Below are 15,436 nucleotides of genomic sequence, written 5' to 3'. Positions count from 1 at the left end.
TGCCCACCCACCAGCTGCTATCCAGGGGCAGCACAGACACTACCCTGGAGTGAGCTAGACATCAAATACAAAACACACACATACACGTGTGTCAGGTCTCAATGAAAAGAAGACACATTCACTCGAGGATAAACAAACATATACAAGCACACAGAAACAATCTTGCCCGCGTCGCGCACACACACACACACACACACACAGGCTGTGGCCTTGGGGGTTGCTTGCTGTCTCTTAGAAAAGCCTGGTTAGTGAGTGAGGCCCCTGTCTCGAGTGGCTTTGGACTAGAGCAGAGCAGAGTGACTGAATGACAGACTGTGGCACTAGGGTGGGATTAAAGGGATGCTTCATATTGACATAGAGAACAAATCGACATACTCTAATAATTCCCTTTTACATTCTGCGGCAGTGTCAGAGGAAACAACAAATGGAAGGGAATAATAGAGGTCGAGGCAGACGGGTCCCCTGTGAGTGCTTTTGCCCCGCAGAAAGCACAGCCCACGCTCACACACACACACACAAACACACACACATGTTAATGCACATATTTGTACAAATGCAAGTGCACACACCCACACACAAATACACAATAGACACAGCACATATGCACCGAATGGAAACAAGTGATCCTTTTGACTGCGGGCAGTGCAGCCAGAGTTACCAGAGAAAAACACAGAGAAACAAAAAGGGCACATATGAAAGGGAGAGGGAGACAGACAGAAAGAGAGGAGGGGGATGGAGGGAATTGGAGGATGTAAGGGGGGAGGGAAAAAAAAATACGAACGGGAAAGTGTAAAAAGAGAGCTGGTCTGGTTTTCAACATGTGAAACAGGCAGAGATACCCTGTTATAAATATGCTGGGCCCTGCTTTAGATTTAATCTGGGCTGGGATGCAAACAACATACTGCCCAGCCTCAACAGGGTGCTGCTTGTGGAGTGTGTGTGTGTGTGTGTGTGTGTGTGTGTGTGTGTGTGTGTGTGTGGGCGGCTGAAGGATTGGTTGCCAAGGAGATTCTGACATATCGGGCCCCACTCCCTGCTGCCCTCAGTTTAGCCTCGACAAGTCAGAGAAAACGCTCTGCGGCGGCCCGGCTAATTTACAATCTCTCGTTCCCTCTCGCCTCCGTCTCTCCCTCTTTCTCTTGTCATCGTCTCGCTTTCTCTGCATCAAAGTTGCAGGACTTTCTATTTGTAATTCCTACATCTCATGGTACCGATCATAATGACTTTCTTAATCGTCTTTCCATCCATACTGCTTTCACCCTCCATCTGTTCCATCTCCTTCACTGTCCCTTTTCTTCTTACACACTCGTGTTCTCTCTTTCTCTTCCTCACAAGCATCTATCCATCCGCTCCTCTATTCCCTTACTTCACTCTCTCTCTCTCTCTCTCTTAGGTAGGCTGATGTGGTTGGGACCTGTTGTTCTCATCTGGTGACAGCCAAACAGGGCCTGTTGTAATTAGTGTGGAATTGTAATGAGCTTATCAGGTCAAAAGCAGCTTAGTCCTCTAGGACCCTAGCAGGGTGGAAATTAGCCCCGCTACCTCCAAGACAAAACACACACACGCGCACGCATGCACATTACACAATAACACATTGTGCATACCGATGATACAAGCTCGATTCATTAGCGAACACTCGCTGACAAATTCAGCCTCGCCCTCTCCTCTCATAAAGGGATTAGCCCACTTTACATCAGTCAGTTAACAAAACAGCAAAATGATTAATGTGAGTGGCAACAACAACAAAAAAGCCAACAGCAGTAATATGTAAGGCTGTCATTGTGCTGAATAAACAAGTAGCTGGAGGGGGGGGGGGGGGGGTATGTTATCTGGAGAGAGGATGGCAGACAGAGACAAATTAACAAACATGTGCATATACACACATACGCGCACAAATATAAAGAAAAACAAATGTTCTCCCGGTCGGCATTCTAATCGTATGTGACAAAATATGATACGATGCCGGCCTTCTGTAAAAGAATGTAGACGGCTGAATGCACTCTGTGGACATAGATGAGATCAATGGTGAAATTTAATTTATTTATTTTTTTGTCTGCTATAGCATACATATCTGCTCTTTAAATCAATTATCCTGTGTTCTCCTTTGAGGAAGAAATCAAGGAAAAATTATGATTTTCGTGATGGCGCTACATCATTTTGCATTAATTCGACAGAATACCGCTTCTGTGTCTGTTTACAGGTGAAGATGTTACTTCGATACAGCCAATAAAAATCTTGCATAAAAAGCCGTGACGTCAGAGTTGTGTCATTTATCCACTTGGACGGGGAAGACAGAAGGGGTATGACGGTGACCAACCTTAACTTATTAAGGATCATGCCAGGTTGACAAATAATGATTCGACATGTCGACAAGAAATAAATGCAGACAAACTCGTCAAGATTACAATCCAAACACACGGAAAGTTGCATTGACATCTATAATAGGATAATCGGCCTTAACGTTTTGCGTAGTACCCGTACGTGCTGGTTTGATGTATAGACAGAGCAGACGGTCACGTTGAGCCAGAGAGCAGACAACCAACGTTAGCTTCCCTGCTAAACTCGCCTTTTTATCTAATTCACAAACATCAACACACGTTTTGTCCTGCACCTTAGCTTAGCAAGGAAAAGTGTACCGCTAACGTCAGTTTGCTAATATCAGCTGCTTAGCTGCAGCACATGAAACAGCATGTAAATCATGGTGAAGTTATACCACTTTTTCCACAAAGATTTGCGTCTATAAGTGGGGTTTTTAAACACAGGAAAACCCACTAAAAATGGGCAATAAGCTCCTTTCCCTTTGCCAGTATGACTATTTATTTTCGGTTTTTTTCCCGGTGTGTCAAGTTTAACCAACATGCTGGTCGGCACCAGATGCACCGTTAGTGAACAGTGAAAGCGTTACAGTGGTTACTTTTTGGGTTTCTGTTACCAATTAGTCTCTCTTTGAAACTCTCAATCCAGAGTTGGTGATTGTTGGAGCAGTGGAAAGACTAACAAAGATGGTTATGATGAGTTTGTTTTTGTTTCTCATGAGTTTGAATGAAGTGTGTTGCACGATGGTCGGCGCGGTTGCCTGGAGTCTAATCAAATGAATGAAAACGGTTGCAGCTTGAGCTCGGAGCACAGCTTTCCATAGACATTACACGGCAGCTCACCGAATGCCGTATTTTGACGCTGCTCTGGTGTGTTCCGGTGTCACTCTTCAATATCAGAAACAACAAGTTATATTTTCTCTCATTCCCTAACACTGCAACACTGGCACTCTGGCAGTCGCTAACACACCCCTCAAGCCGGCTGAGGCGATAAGAAGCATTTATTTCTTTGAAGACCTTTTTTTATTTCTTTCTAACAATAAAAAAAAAAAAACCTTCACATTATTTTTAACAACAAAAAGAGATGACTACATGTGATTTCAGTTGGACTTTAAGGGTGTGCATAAAGTCTGTAATTGTACGTCAGTGTGTTATGGTGGGAGAACCGAGGACACTAAAAGATTATGGGAGAACAGCAGGGGTGAGGGGCTGGGCTAAGTCCATTTCCTGTGTTCGCTGCTGTAACGCTGCCATCCATCTGTTTTATTCCAGGCTGTTTAACATCCAATTACTTACATTACTGTGATACTTCTGGTTGTGTGTACGCTTGTGGGTGAAAAATGGAAGGCAGAAACTCCTACGCTCAAAATGCCAAGATCTCGGAAACAGTACTGTCAACCCATTCCCTTTCCCAGATCGTCCAACACCAACGTTTTGTCAAACCCACAGCGTCTCAATAGTCACGTGAAAAGTACCCTTTGGCGTCTGAACGCACTGTGGGCAATTACTGAATGCATGATGTCCTATGTATTATATTACACACCCTAAATTATGTCAATCCATAAACCTACTTTATTTGATATAAACAGAAAATACAAAGAACACAGGTAACATTTACTTTAACTGTATGTACTGCTGCAGTCTTACTGGTAGAAGTATGCACACTATCACTCGGAGACAAACATCCTACGGCACAATTATACTGTAGCTGATGATTATTAATTTGCTTCATTTATGTTTTATACGCTAGTCAGTTAAGAAATGTGTCGATGGCAAATGAGGCAGACAGCTGCCGTGGTGTCAGACCTCTGAACTCAAGAACAAAGCGTGTCTCCCAGTGACAGCCAAACTCATGGGCATCATTTCTTTGTGGGTAGACTTAAAGACACAGAGAGCAGTCATGTGTTTATCACTGACACAAGGCACGTGTCTATTGAGACGGCAGCTGGTTTGACAAAACGTGGGCATTGTACCACCTAGGAATGAGAACGGGTTGGAGCTGTGAACAAATGTGTGGTCGAGGCAGCAAGTAATAGTGCATTTTGCCCTTTGCTCTGTCTTAAATATAGCGTAACCCACTGAAACAAGAAAAGCACATCACCAGGCACATGACACAGGATATAGTCAAAATAGAATCGTACAGCCACAGGGAATATTACACTTTGTGAGGTGAAAATTTGAACTAGGATTTGTTACAAAAAAATTAACACCAAGGCATCGTGATTTAGTAATATATGGATACAAACACACTTCATTTTTACAGTTAATGCGCATAAATAGGTCTAAATGTGCCGGTTAACCTGCCTTTATTCTGTAACTTTTTTGTATTATTATTTGAAACTACACTGTTGTTTGTAAAGTTGTCAAAATAAAATGTCAGTAAGTCAGAGCCTTATTTCTTCTAAAGGCCTTCCATAGGTAGATAATTAGCTCATCCATCTTTATTTAGGTGCAATGCACACATCAGTCAGTGAATCTCCCATGGCTTCCCCTGGTTTCAATACAAATACAGGCTTAAGCCGACAATAAAGCAGCAGAAAGGACCAGACATAAACTGAGGGCCAGAGAAAGAGAAAAAGAGCCGGAGCAGCAGTCTTCCAAGGTGAGCGACACAGACAGCCACAGACAGACCCTGGCCATGGACCCTGAGAGTTAATGAAGCAGTCCTTCCCAATTATATCTGCCTGCATCCACCACAGCACAAGGTAAAAGACAACCAGACAATCCTCCTCTCCTCTCCTGTTAGTCCTCCCTGTCGTCCTGAAAACTGATCCTGCACACAACTGATCCCTCACAACGCACACTGTAAACCACGTCTGCCTCGGTCCCGGACAGAGGCATAAATCTGTGCTTGTTCCTTAGGTAATAAAAAGAACTCCTGATACAGCAGCAGAGAAGAAACAGATTTATTAAGGGAGCGAAAGAAAACTCCCTCACTAATGAAGAGGATAATAATACATGTAAAAAAAGATTCATCGCGCTGATGCCACATGGTATATAATAACTTCATGGCAAGTGAATTACAGACACAAGTGCAATGTAAAAGCATAATTACTGGATGAAATTGAAGTTAGACAAAAAAAGTGTATGGTAGCGACGGGTATTTTGGATTCTGCAGCAAACCTCTAATATCAAAGCATGGAAGATAGAAGCAAAGTCTGCAAAATGAGTTTAGTCAATTCACCACTTGTCAGATTCAATTAGAGGCGTTCTGATGAGAAGTTCACCGATTTAAAATTGAAGCACTATGTACAGAGCTGTTGAATAGACCCAACAAGCAGAGTACCATGAACAAGTGCTTCATCACATCTAACCGGTGACTGTAATGTGTTTGAAATGACCAGCGTCTTCACCTGCCATGGTACCCTAAAAACCCTATTCTTGCCAGACAAACACAAAAACAGGGGAGGGTAGCGGTTCTGTGTTTGCATTTCCAAATGCAACGTGCATGTTGTCAAACTGATAAATGTGCATTTTAATACAACATTTTCTGCTGCTATATGCAGTGCATTACTGTGTTTTGGTTGTCAAATTGGTTGAATATGTTTTGTCCATTTGCTTGGGGTTCTGCTTTGGTTGTATTGTGCTAAGAGTGTGTCGACCACCAAACAGAAAAGGTTAAATATTTGACGTCTGCTAAACTGAGTTGCCAGATTTTTTGTGGAGACTTCCTACAGCTATACAGAAGCCGTTCAGGTTATGAGAGTGTCTGAGACGAGTGGATATTGCCTTACTGCTGCTCTTCCCCCTGGGAAGGCTGAGTTTCTGCAGTGCCTCACGCATTGTATCTGATAACGTTTTTCGCTCATATCAATATTGTATAACTCGAGCGGTTGTCGAGTCTCATTTTCCTCTGTTTCATCAGTGAAATAGGCCTGATGAATTGCCTTCCTTGTGAAGTGACAGCACTCTTCCCTTAACATGTCTGATCTAGTTTGTTTTATCTCTCACACCTATGCACCAGACCGAGGGGCGACTTTGTTGTGTTGTGTTTGATTTATGTCTATACAGGCATACTCATATGTCCATCTGTTAGCACAGAGGTTTGTTATAGAACGGCTTTGATTTCCTCCCTGAACCCATTCCCAATACAAGCCTGTCTAATACTGTACAAATCTGTCTTCATCACAATCAAGCAGGCATGAAACAGAAGTCAATATTGTGTATCCTGCCTCCTGTGGAGATACAGTAAAGTAAACTAACAAGGAGGCATAACGGTTGAGTCTGTCTGTCTCTCCTGATGCAAGCTATTATCAATCCTCAATTCTCAATCATACAACCACGCCATGGTGGCATTTCAAACGACACAGGTAATAGGAAAGAACTTGTTGATTTGCTAGTTGCCACAACGTGCAGCTTAGTACCCGAGCAGACGATTACTCAGTTTTCATGTTTCTCGTTGTTTCCTTCCTGCAATCTATTTCAGTCGGCCCGCAACACATTTAAAGATTAAATAAGCACAATTTCCATTCCGCCGCGGCAAAATCCCGTCTCCTGTCCTGCCGCCTGTCTGTCATCTCATAGCCACGTGTGGAACACACCAGAGATTTTAATCTTTAATGCGGCTAATGTCAGACAGAGAGAGTATAGAAAGAGAGCGAGAGAGAGAGAGAGAGAGAGAGAGGGAGAGAGAGAGAGAGAGAGAGGGGGGAGACACTGAGACAGAGACAGAGATGACAGCAGAGGAGACAAAGGCGGGAGAAATCAACAGTGATATTCTTGGACTGGATGTGAGGCGGTAAGTATGAGAGGCTGGGGGGAGGAGGGAAATGTCACGGCCAATTTCTAATGAAGGGCCTTCCGGGAACTATAGTTAGATAAATTATTTAAAGGCTTTCATTTAAAAATGTCCCAAAAACTGTGCTGCGATGATTTGCGCAGGGGCTGGGGAAAGGTCAGCCGTGTGTTGGGAGTGCTTCATTAACCTCTCATCACCTCCCTACCTCAATTATTTCTGTCAAAGAGCACCTGGGGGGGGGGGTGGGGTGGTGGGGGGGTGAGTGGAGGAGAGATATAGGGAGGGACCTTGGCTGCTGTGGTCGAGCTGATACCACTCTGCTGCTGTGGCTGCCGCTCAGTAGGCGAGAGCTGAGGGGCTCCAACTACGTTCGGCTTATCTCAGAACCTGGTGGCGGTCCATTCCAGGTGCAGTGTTTGGGTAACTTCAGCGTTGTAAAATCCTCGGAGATGTGTGGAAAGGCTGGATGAACTGTGTGCGCTTGTATGACTATGTGTGTGTGTGTGTGTGTGTGTGTGTGTGTGTCTGTGAAAAAACGGATGGGGAGGCAGCTGGCTGGTGCACAGGCCTCGGGAGTGTTAAACGCTTTGATCTTGTAAAATGTTTTCAACAACCGTGGAACTATCAGAGGTGCTAGAAAGTCTGATTTCTCAGACACTTGTACATGTACACACACACACACACGCACACACACAAAGTTACTTTTTGACTGATGCGCTATAGTGTACAGCAGGTTGAAACTTTTTCCTCGCTTTCACTTCATCACTTACCTCGTCTCTCTCTTCACTCTCCTCTTAACAGTTCATGTGTCAAAAAAAGCTTCTTTAGGAGTGATGTGTATGTTCATGTGCTCACACCCTCCCTCCGCTTATACAAGTCAATACTAATGCTTTTTTATTATTTTTTTTTCCTCCAATACATTGGTTTATATCTAATTGGTTGCTAAGACATTATTGTCTATAGTTTCAAAATGATGCAGAATTATCCTATGGTGACAATGACAGTTGCAGCTCAGTATGAGTATAGGACTAGAGTTAAGGATTAGGAATCTAGACAAATGATTTTAGCTAACAATCAGAAGCAGCAAGAGCTCAGGCTAGCTTTTGGGTCCGTGTTGTACACGTGTACCTTCTGTACTTGGGCTGATTCTGTCACATCATCCATCACGAGTCTGTCATTCCCTATGGTGTAGAAACCAGCCATGCGAGATTGAGGCTGGTGTTAAGTCAAGCCATCTGAGAGCAAAGTATCTTGACAACTTAGATGGAGGAACAGATCAACAAACGGACCATTAGCCCTATCAACACCATCCTTATATACCTTATGATAATGAAGATACACAATTTACGGTAACATTCACACATAAACTGCCCCTGTGTTGGCTTATTATACAGTATAAATAATGAATATACTTAAAAGCAGTCTGCAAAATGTTTTTTTTTAATAGTAAAAGCATCAAAAATGAACCTAGAATTTCTTCAAGTTTGCCCAGTCCTAATTTGGTGTTAGTCCCGCCGGCATAAATAACAACGAAATACTTGACCAAAATCAATTAAATTCAGTGGAATCACTGAAGTCAGTAGATTCACCCGCAGCTTTCATCAGTAAATGCATGCAGTGCTTTTGCATGGGGTTAATTAAACTTAGGTGAACTTTAACATATGAATTTGAACTATTGAACAATTGGAAGTCATCTTGACAGTGCTGACCTTTGAGGGAACGGAGAGCCGACAGTCCAAAATGGAGGGATCACGTTAGCTGTGTCGCACCATCCAGTTCTATAAAACCACGTTTATACACCATACAAACAGTCAGTGATGAGACAGCAATGGAAGTATGTTCCAATATGTTCCCACAAATTAATGGTGTTAATTTACTGCCCAGTTAAAGATAGGACTAGATTACCAAGCTTCCAGCATCACAAATTTCGCTAGGATTTGACCGTGCCACTTTCTGATGTGACCGGTACATCAAAGTTTATTTGAACACACCTCAAAGTGACAAATGGGAAACCCTAAATATGTTTCTTCAAATATTCCCATGGCAGGAATACATCTTAAACCTCTCTCTTTTTCTTTTTTTTGTTCTTTGTCTGACTTATTACTCTGATCCCGTCCCAGTGAGGCAATAGCAGACTAATTGTCAGGCTGTTCCTCTAATGCCGGATTTCTAGGTTAGGGGGCAGCCGTCGACTCCCCTGAGCTTGTAAAGAATGGAGAAAGTACAAGAGAGAAAGAAAGAGAGTAGACAGGGAGGAAATCTGAGCTTGCCAACATTCCCTGAAATTCTTGTTATTCTGCAAGTTAAGCATGCAACATTTCCAAATGACTGTGAACACAGGAAACTGAACTGCAAGGCACAGATAGGTGCTCACACAACACTCAAATCTGCGCCACATCTAAAAAGGCATAGTAGTTGGAAGAAAGTGTTGCAATACGACCCACTGATTGGCGAAGGTCCTTCAGCATTATGTTGTCCATACGACCTGAGATTTCGTATTTGTCTCAATCAGGCCTATTCAGCTGGCAAGTGTCAGGCTGCCTTAATATAGGCTGCTACATCAAAGAGGTGACTGATCAGGCTGACGGAGAGAGGTGCCACACAGTGTCAATCCTTCAGGGCAGCAGCCTGTCTCTCGAAGAGCACGACCTCAAATAACGAAGTGCACACGCACAGCAGCACACATAAAAACACGAGCACACGTTAGGTATGGACATGCACATATGAATGCACATGCACACCTTTAATACGGGAACATGTGCGTGCAGTTAGATGCGTCTGCTTATACATGCACAAACGCACTGCATGCATACATGCTAACCCAGCGATACACATCTCCCTGGGAATCAATGTGAAGGATGACTCGGTTCAATGATAGGCCTCTGTTGATGAGGGCTGGGAAAATGAGGTGGAAAAATGGAAACTCATCTTGATGTATTTGGGTCAATTTCACGTCCACGGCCGCTGCTTGGTCAGGCCTATTTCTGGAAGAAGTGGTGGCGGTCATTAATGGGCGATAATGGACACATTTAATTGGCTGTAATCTATCTGATGAAGTGAGGAGCCTCCATTCTTTTGAGGACAACAGCCCACTGGGAGGGCGGAAGAATCTCGCCTCATCTGTAATGCTGCAGGCATACAGTATAGAGCGGACCATGCATCAGCATAACAATAATGCAACTCTGTGACGCAAAACAATTAAACCTCACAGTGCATTTAAGACACTATATGCATCATTCACGATTAGCATGAGTGCATCCTCCTGTACGGACAAAGTGAAAATGCCACAAGCCAGGATAAAAAAAAAAAACTGCTTAACATAAAACTCAATAAATCAATTCAAACATGCAATGCGCTCTATGTACTCGTGGCTGCGTGGTTCGGCCCGAGAGCTCACTATATAATCTAGATCCTCCATTTGATAGAGAAGAGAAAATGCAGTCTGCCACGCTCTCCTCCCAGAAGAGGGGCAAGAACACTTATTTGCATTGAAATGAACTGTCTGCGACATGTGTGTGTGTGTGCGCGAGTGCGTGCGGCTGTGTGTTGTAACGACACTGCGTTCTTGTGTGTTTTGTCAAGGGGGCGTTGCGTGTCAACCTGCATGGATCACTAGTGATGGGGTGACTCCTCAATCTCACCACCACCCGCTCTCCAGCCTCAGGGGGAGCTGATCCGTCTGTACTTACACACAGTGTATGTTTTCTGTCCATTCCCAGTGCTGCCGCAGTGCTTTCTCATCCCCACGGGTGATCTATGGTGCTGGCAAGCATAGTACCTTCAAAGCCATTGTAAATCTGCATGACATCAGGAAATTTGTTTTAGAATCTGTTCGATAATTCACTTTGTAAGAGTACAGGCAGCGTGCAAAATTCACTTTAGTCACATATCAGGGAGACGTGATTCCCTGTTCTGTCATGTCTCCTACCGATGTATAAGAGGCATATAGTATTTGGCAACCAATGGCACCTGAAATATTCGTGTGAGTACATATTGTGATTGGACCACACATTTCACCTCAATCGCTTTGATAGACATTAGCTTCAAGCTTGCTGGAAGGTCTAGCTTACAAGTGCAGGGAGGTGTAGCCAAACAAGCCTCGATACTAAGGTGTAAGCCTACTGTACCTTACAACCTTACACGTAGCCTTGCACAAGTCAACCTAAATCTTGTAGACTCAGGTTTTCCTGCAACATTAGTTTGGAGAAAAACAAACAGCAGTCAATAGAGTCTGGCAGCAAATCAGCTATGGGCCATGGTTTCGATAGTACCCACAACAAGAAAGACTGTGTTGTAATTTCAACTGACAAAGCCATTATTCCAAGATAATGCCTATTGAATCTGACCAGTTTACACTGGAGATAAGTACAACATAACTCTCTTGTTAACTCATCCACTATACTCTACGAAGTAAATACTGAATAGTTTACTCTGTGATATGGAGTTTTTCTCATCAATCATCATCATTGTGCACCCCCCACTGACAGCATTGCATCATTTACACATCTATCCATGCAAAGACCTGCGTTCGTCTAGGAGAAAGAAGTGTACATGCAATGATCACTACTTTGTGTCTTGTATTTGTAAAGGTGCTATAGTGTGCATGATTATTACACACTTGGGAGTTTGGACATTTAATAAAAAGGTAGAAAGTAAATACAGGCCACATGGTAGCAAGTCGGGATACAGCTTGAGCAGTAGCGGAGGAAGTAATCAGATCCTTTACTGCAGTAAGAATGACTAATACCACACTTTAAAACTACCCCATCACAAGTATAAGACATGCATTGTAGTAAAAGTAAGTAAAAGTAAAATTATGTTGGTATAATCAGGAAAATGTACTTAAATTATGAAATGTAAAAATACTAAACTTCTATAAAGAATACCTCAAAATTGCACTTGAGTACATGTACTGAGTACTTCATACCTGAGTGAAGGGAAATTGGCGGATTGGTTTTGTGAAGCTAGTAAACTAGAACCACGTATTTAAGTACCAAATACTATGTATACCTACTCATCATAACAAAAGCAGCAGTAATATTAACATTATAAACCTTAATTAGAAATAAAATAGGGCATCAACAAAGAAACTGACCCAGAACACAGAAACACGACTCCTTGCACATGGAAGTACACCAGACAGTTCCATTAACAAAAGAGCATTTTTCGAGGTAAACGTAAGACTCAATTACTGAAATGGCCTTTATATTTAGCCTGTATGACATGGAATGAATCATCTGTATTGTCTACGATGCTCTGAACTTTTGCCATGGCTCTCTTATTGTGCTGATATAAAAGTAGGAGGCTTTCTTTATAATCATCCCCAGACTGTCCTTCTTTACTTGGCTACATCTAAAACTACCTCTCGACAAATACGGAACCACTGGATGCTGTCGAACAAAGCTTAGAGCAATCATATGAACAGAGCAGTTCGATGCCAGAGGCTATCAAACTAAAGAGCTGTTGGTTAGAGGTAGCCCTATAGCAAAACATTAGGACAACAGCATTCAATTATCAGGTAACCTTTTCATAGATGCAAGACATATATATATATATATATATATATATATATATTCTGTGTCTGTGTGTTGAAGTCAACACGATTCTGTGTGTCACGTTGTTGTAGGTATGCAGAAGTGTGCAGACGGCTTTAGTATTTGCAATGCTGGGGTCTTATTGGTGTGGTGGCTGAGTCCAGACTGACCTACAGATTGAAAGGCCATTTCGTTACCACTCCATTATTCTGTCTGATTGCCTTCTTGTTAGCCGTTTCCGTGGGAGGATTTGATTTCCCCTGAATAGATGCACCTGAAAGACATGTCTGGCTGTTTTGACGTCATTTTCAGTCAGCACTGAGGCTCAGCATTTTCCCAGTGTACAGTCAGCATAGGTTCAGTACGTTTACAGTCGGTATTCTCTATCGAGAGTGCACCTTAATGCAAAGACGATTTGCTTTGTTAAATGAGCGATGACCAAGATTCCCATGTTCACCTGTTAAAGTCACAATTTCAATGTTTAGTCTTGTCCACAAAGGCTCAGATTGGCTCAGTTGATTCTCCAATCTGGATAACAGCCATTTGCCAGAGTGACACCAGATCTAAATTGAATTGCACAACAGAATTTGAGATGTGGGCGGCAATTCAGAGGTTTGGAGCCAGGCTAAGTTGAGCCTCCCTGTGCAAAGCATTATCTATGGATCACAGCACGTCTCCACTGAGTGCTCTTTATAGGTAATCAATAGGTGAGCTGGCTCATGATGGCTCTCACTCATTACAACTCTTTAATAAAAGCCCACCCTGCGGTGACTGCTGCTCTGGGTAGTATAACACACACACACACACACACACACACACACACACACACACACACACACACACACACACAGTTTAATGGGAAACCCAAATCTCTGTTTACACACAGAAAAAACACAACTCACAAACATGGAGCGAGCACAGCATCGTTTGCAAGCAGGAAGCTGAATCCCAATCATTTATAGCTGGTGTGATAACATGACTCATTTATACCCCTCCTACTATTCTGAGGTGTCCTGTTGGTGAGGACTTTTGAAGTATCGATCGCTTAATCCATATGCACATCAGCTTTATGTTGGGGTGCCGGGTCGAAAATATCAGAAGACTCTCAAGTTAAGACACACTGAAATGCTCCTGTCATTGTTGCGTGGTCTCGCATGACCTTCAACAACCTACAATGTGGTTGAGGTGTGTATTTCTTAGCTGTTTCCCAATCACTCCAAAGCAGCTGTTAGTTCAATCTCTCCGCACATATGGAGTCAGGTGATGAAAGCCTTCTTTTCAATATTTCCTAGTGAGGGGGGGGAGGGGGGGCCTTGCGCAAGAATACGGGTCACTTTGCCATATGTGCAGGGGGTGAGGTGATATGCTGCTCGGGTCAGTTTTCCATGAACCACCCACCAGCTTGCCCTCTTATGTTCAGGGACCACAGAGGCAGAAATAGAAAAGGGAGCTGGGAACTCCACATCAACTGTCACATACCTCGGTACTCAACAAGCACAGAAACCTGAGCTTAAATTACACTATAGCATCTGCTTCAGTATGGCAACAACACACTCACGCAACGCATACATGAAAAACACAGCAAACACTCACCATCTAATATCATTTTTTTTCTGCCAGCCAAATAGAAACTTGTTATAATATAAACGTTCTTATAAGAACCATTCCTAAGCTGTGGACTAACATTTACTGGGGCTAAATATGAATGCATACAGGAATCTGACATCGACTTTATATACTAGTGCAGTACACAAGCAACCATTACGGACTGTTTAACAGACAACCATGTGCCTCACCATCCAGAAACCCCTGATAGTGTGTTATGATCTAAGCATCCTTAAGGTTTCAGCATCTGAGGTGAAGATGACCTTTCTCTGCCCAGAATAGCAACGCTGTGGGGAACAAAAGCTGTGATGACAAACACACAGGAGAAAACGTGACCCCTCAGGGGCCAACACACATGCTCTGAACACAAGCTCAAATTCTGAGGTTGTATATCTGCACCTACCACCATAGACATGAACAATATGTATAAAAACTCCCTGAAAATCTTTATTGTCTGTCAAACAATAAATCAAAATGGCTAAATAAGCAGCAATCAATGTTAAAGTTATGAAAAATGTATTATCTTTTAAAGGAATAGTTAGTCTTTTTGAGGAATGTGCTTATTCGCTCTGCACTATATGGCAGTTACAGCTGATAACGCGGAAGTGTAGCACCCACCCTCCGGTTCCTCCCCAGGTAAACACTGTTAGTGCTGTCAGCACTTTGGCTGTACTTTGCATGGTTAGTGCTGTTAGCACTGTTGGCTGCGAGCCGCCAGCTCACCCGTCGTCATGTTGAGAGCCATCTGGAGGCAATAGAAATGCTCCAACGCACGTATATAGCACCTTTAAAGATCACTAAAAAACACGTTTGATCTTGTTTCCTAAATCGATACACAAAAAGTTGAAGAACAACACGTTGTGGTTGACCAGCGTAGACTCCATGACGTAACTGCATACATGATATCACTTTAAACTGAACATGAAACCAGTGAGAAGAGCAGAGGAAAAAAAAAATAAACGTTCTAGCTTTGGCAGAAAATTGTGACATATTGTAGGATCCTCTTAAAGTAAGATATCCCAATCCTAAAGAACTCATCCACACATATCCACACACTCGCCACCACCCTACACACACATCATCGTGAGTGACAAGCACATCGACCGCAAACAGAACTCTGATACACTCAAAACACCCAAAGAGAGAGCGTCTCATATTTCAGCATTGGTGTTTCTTTCAGAGAGAAACAGCCGAGAGAATATGTGGCTGTGTTGGTCTGCATCCGGAGGCTGTCTGCAGGCACT

The 15,436-nt window shown here is 43.0% G+C and overlaps 1 protein-coding gene across 1 annotated transcript in view; it reads right to left on the bottom strand.

Moving 5' to 3' along the window:
• LOC142968267 (parkin coregulated gene protein-like) overlaps positions 1–15,436 on the bottom strand; it is a 63,844-nt gene that overhangs the window by 27,280 nt on the left and 21,128 nt on the right. Inside the window, exon 5 of the mRNA XM_076108074.1 lies at positions 8,425–8,435. Within this exon, the coding sequence (XP_075964189.1) occupies positions 8,425–8,435 (11 nt within the window). The remainder of the gene's footprint in view (positions 1–8,424; positions 8,436–15,436) is intronic.

The sequence above is a fragment of the Anarhichas minor genome, unplaced genomic scaffold, assembly GCF_050575085.1.
Source record: "Anarhichas minor isolate MPS153535 unplaced genomic scaffold, ASM5057508v1 ptg000040l, whole genome shotgun sequence".
Classification (NCBI taxonomy): Eukaryota; Metazoa; Chordata; class Actinopteri; order Perciformes; family Anarhichadidae; genus Anarhichas; species Anarhichas minor.
This window is presented reverse-complemented; position numbering and strand designations above follow the sequence as displayed.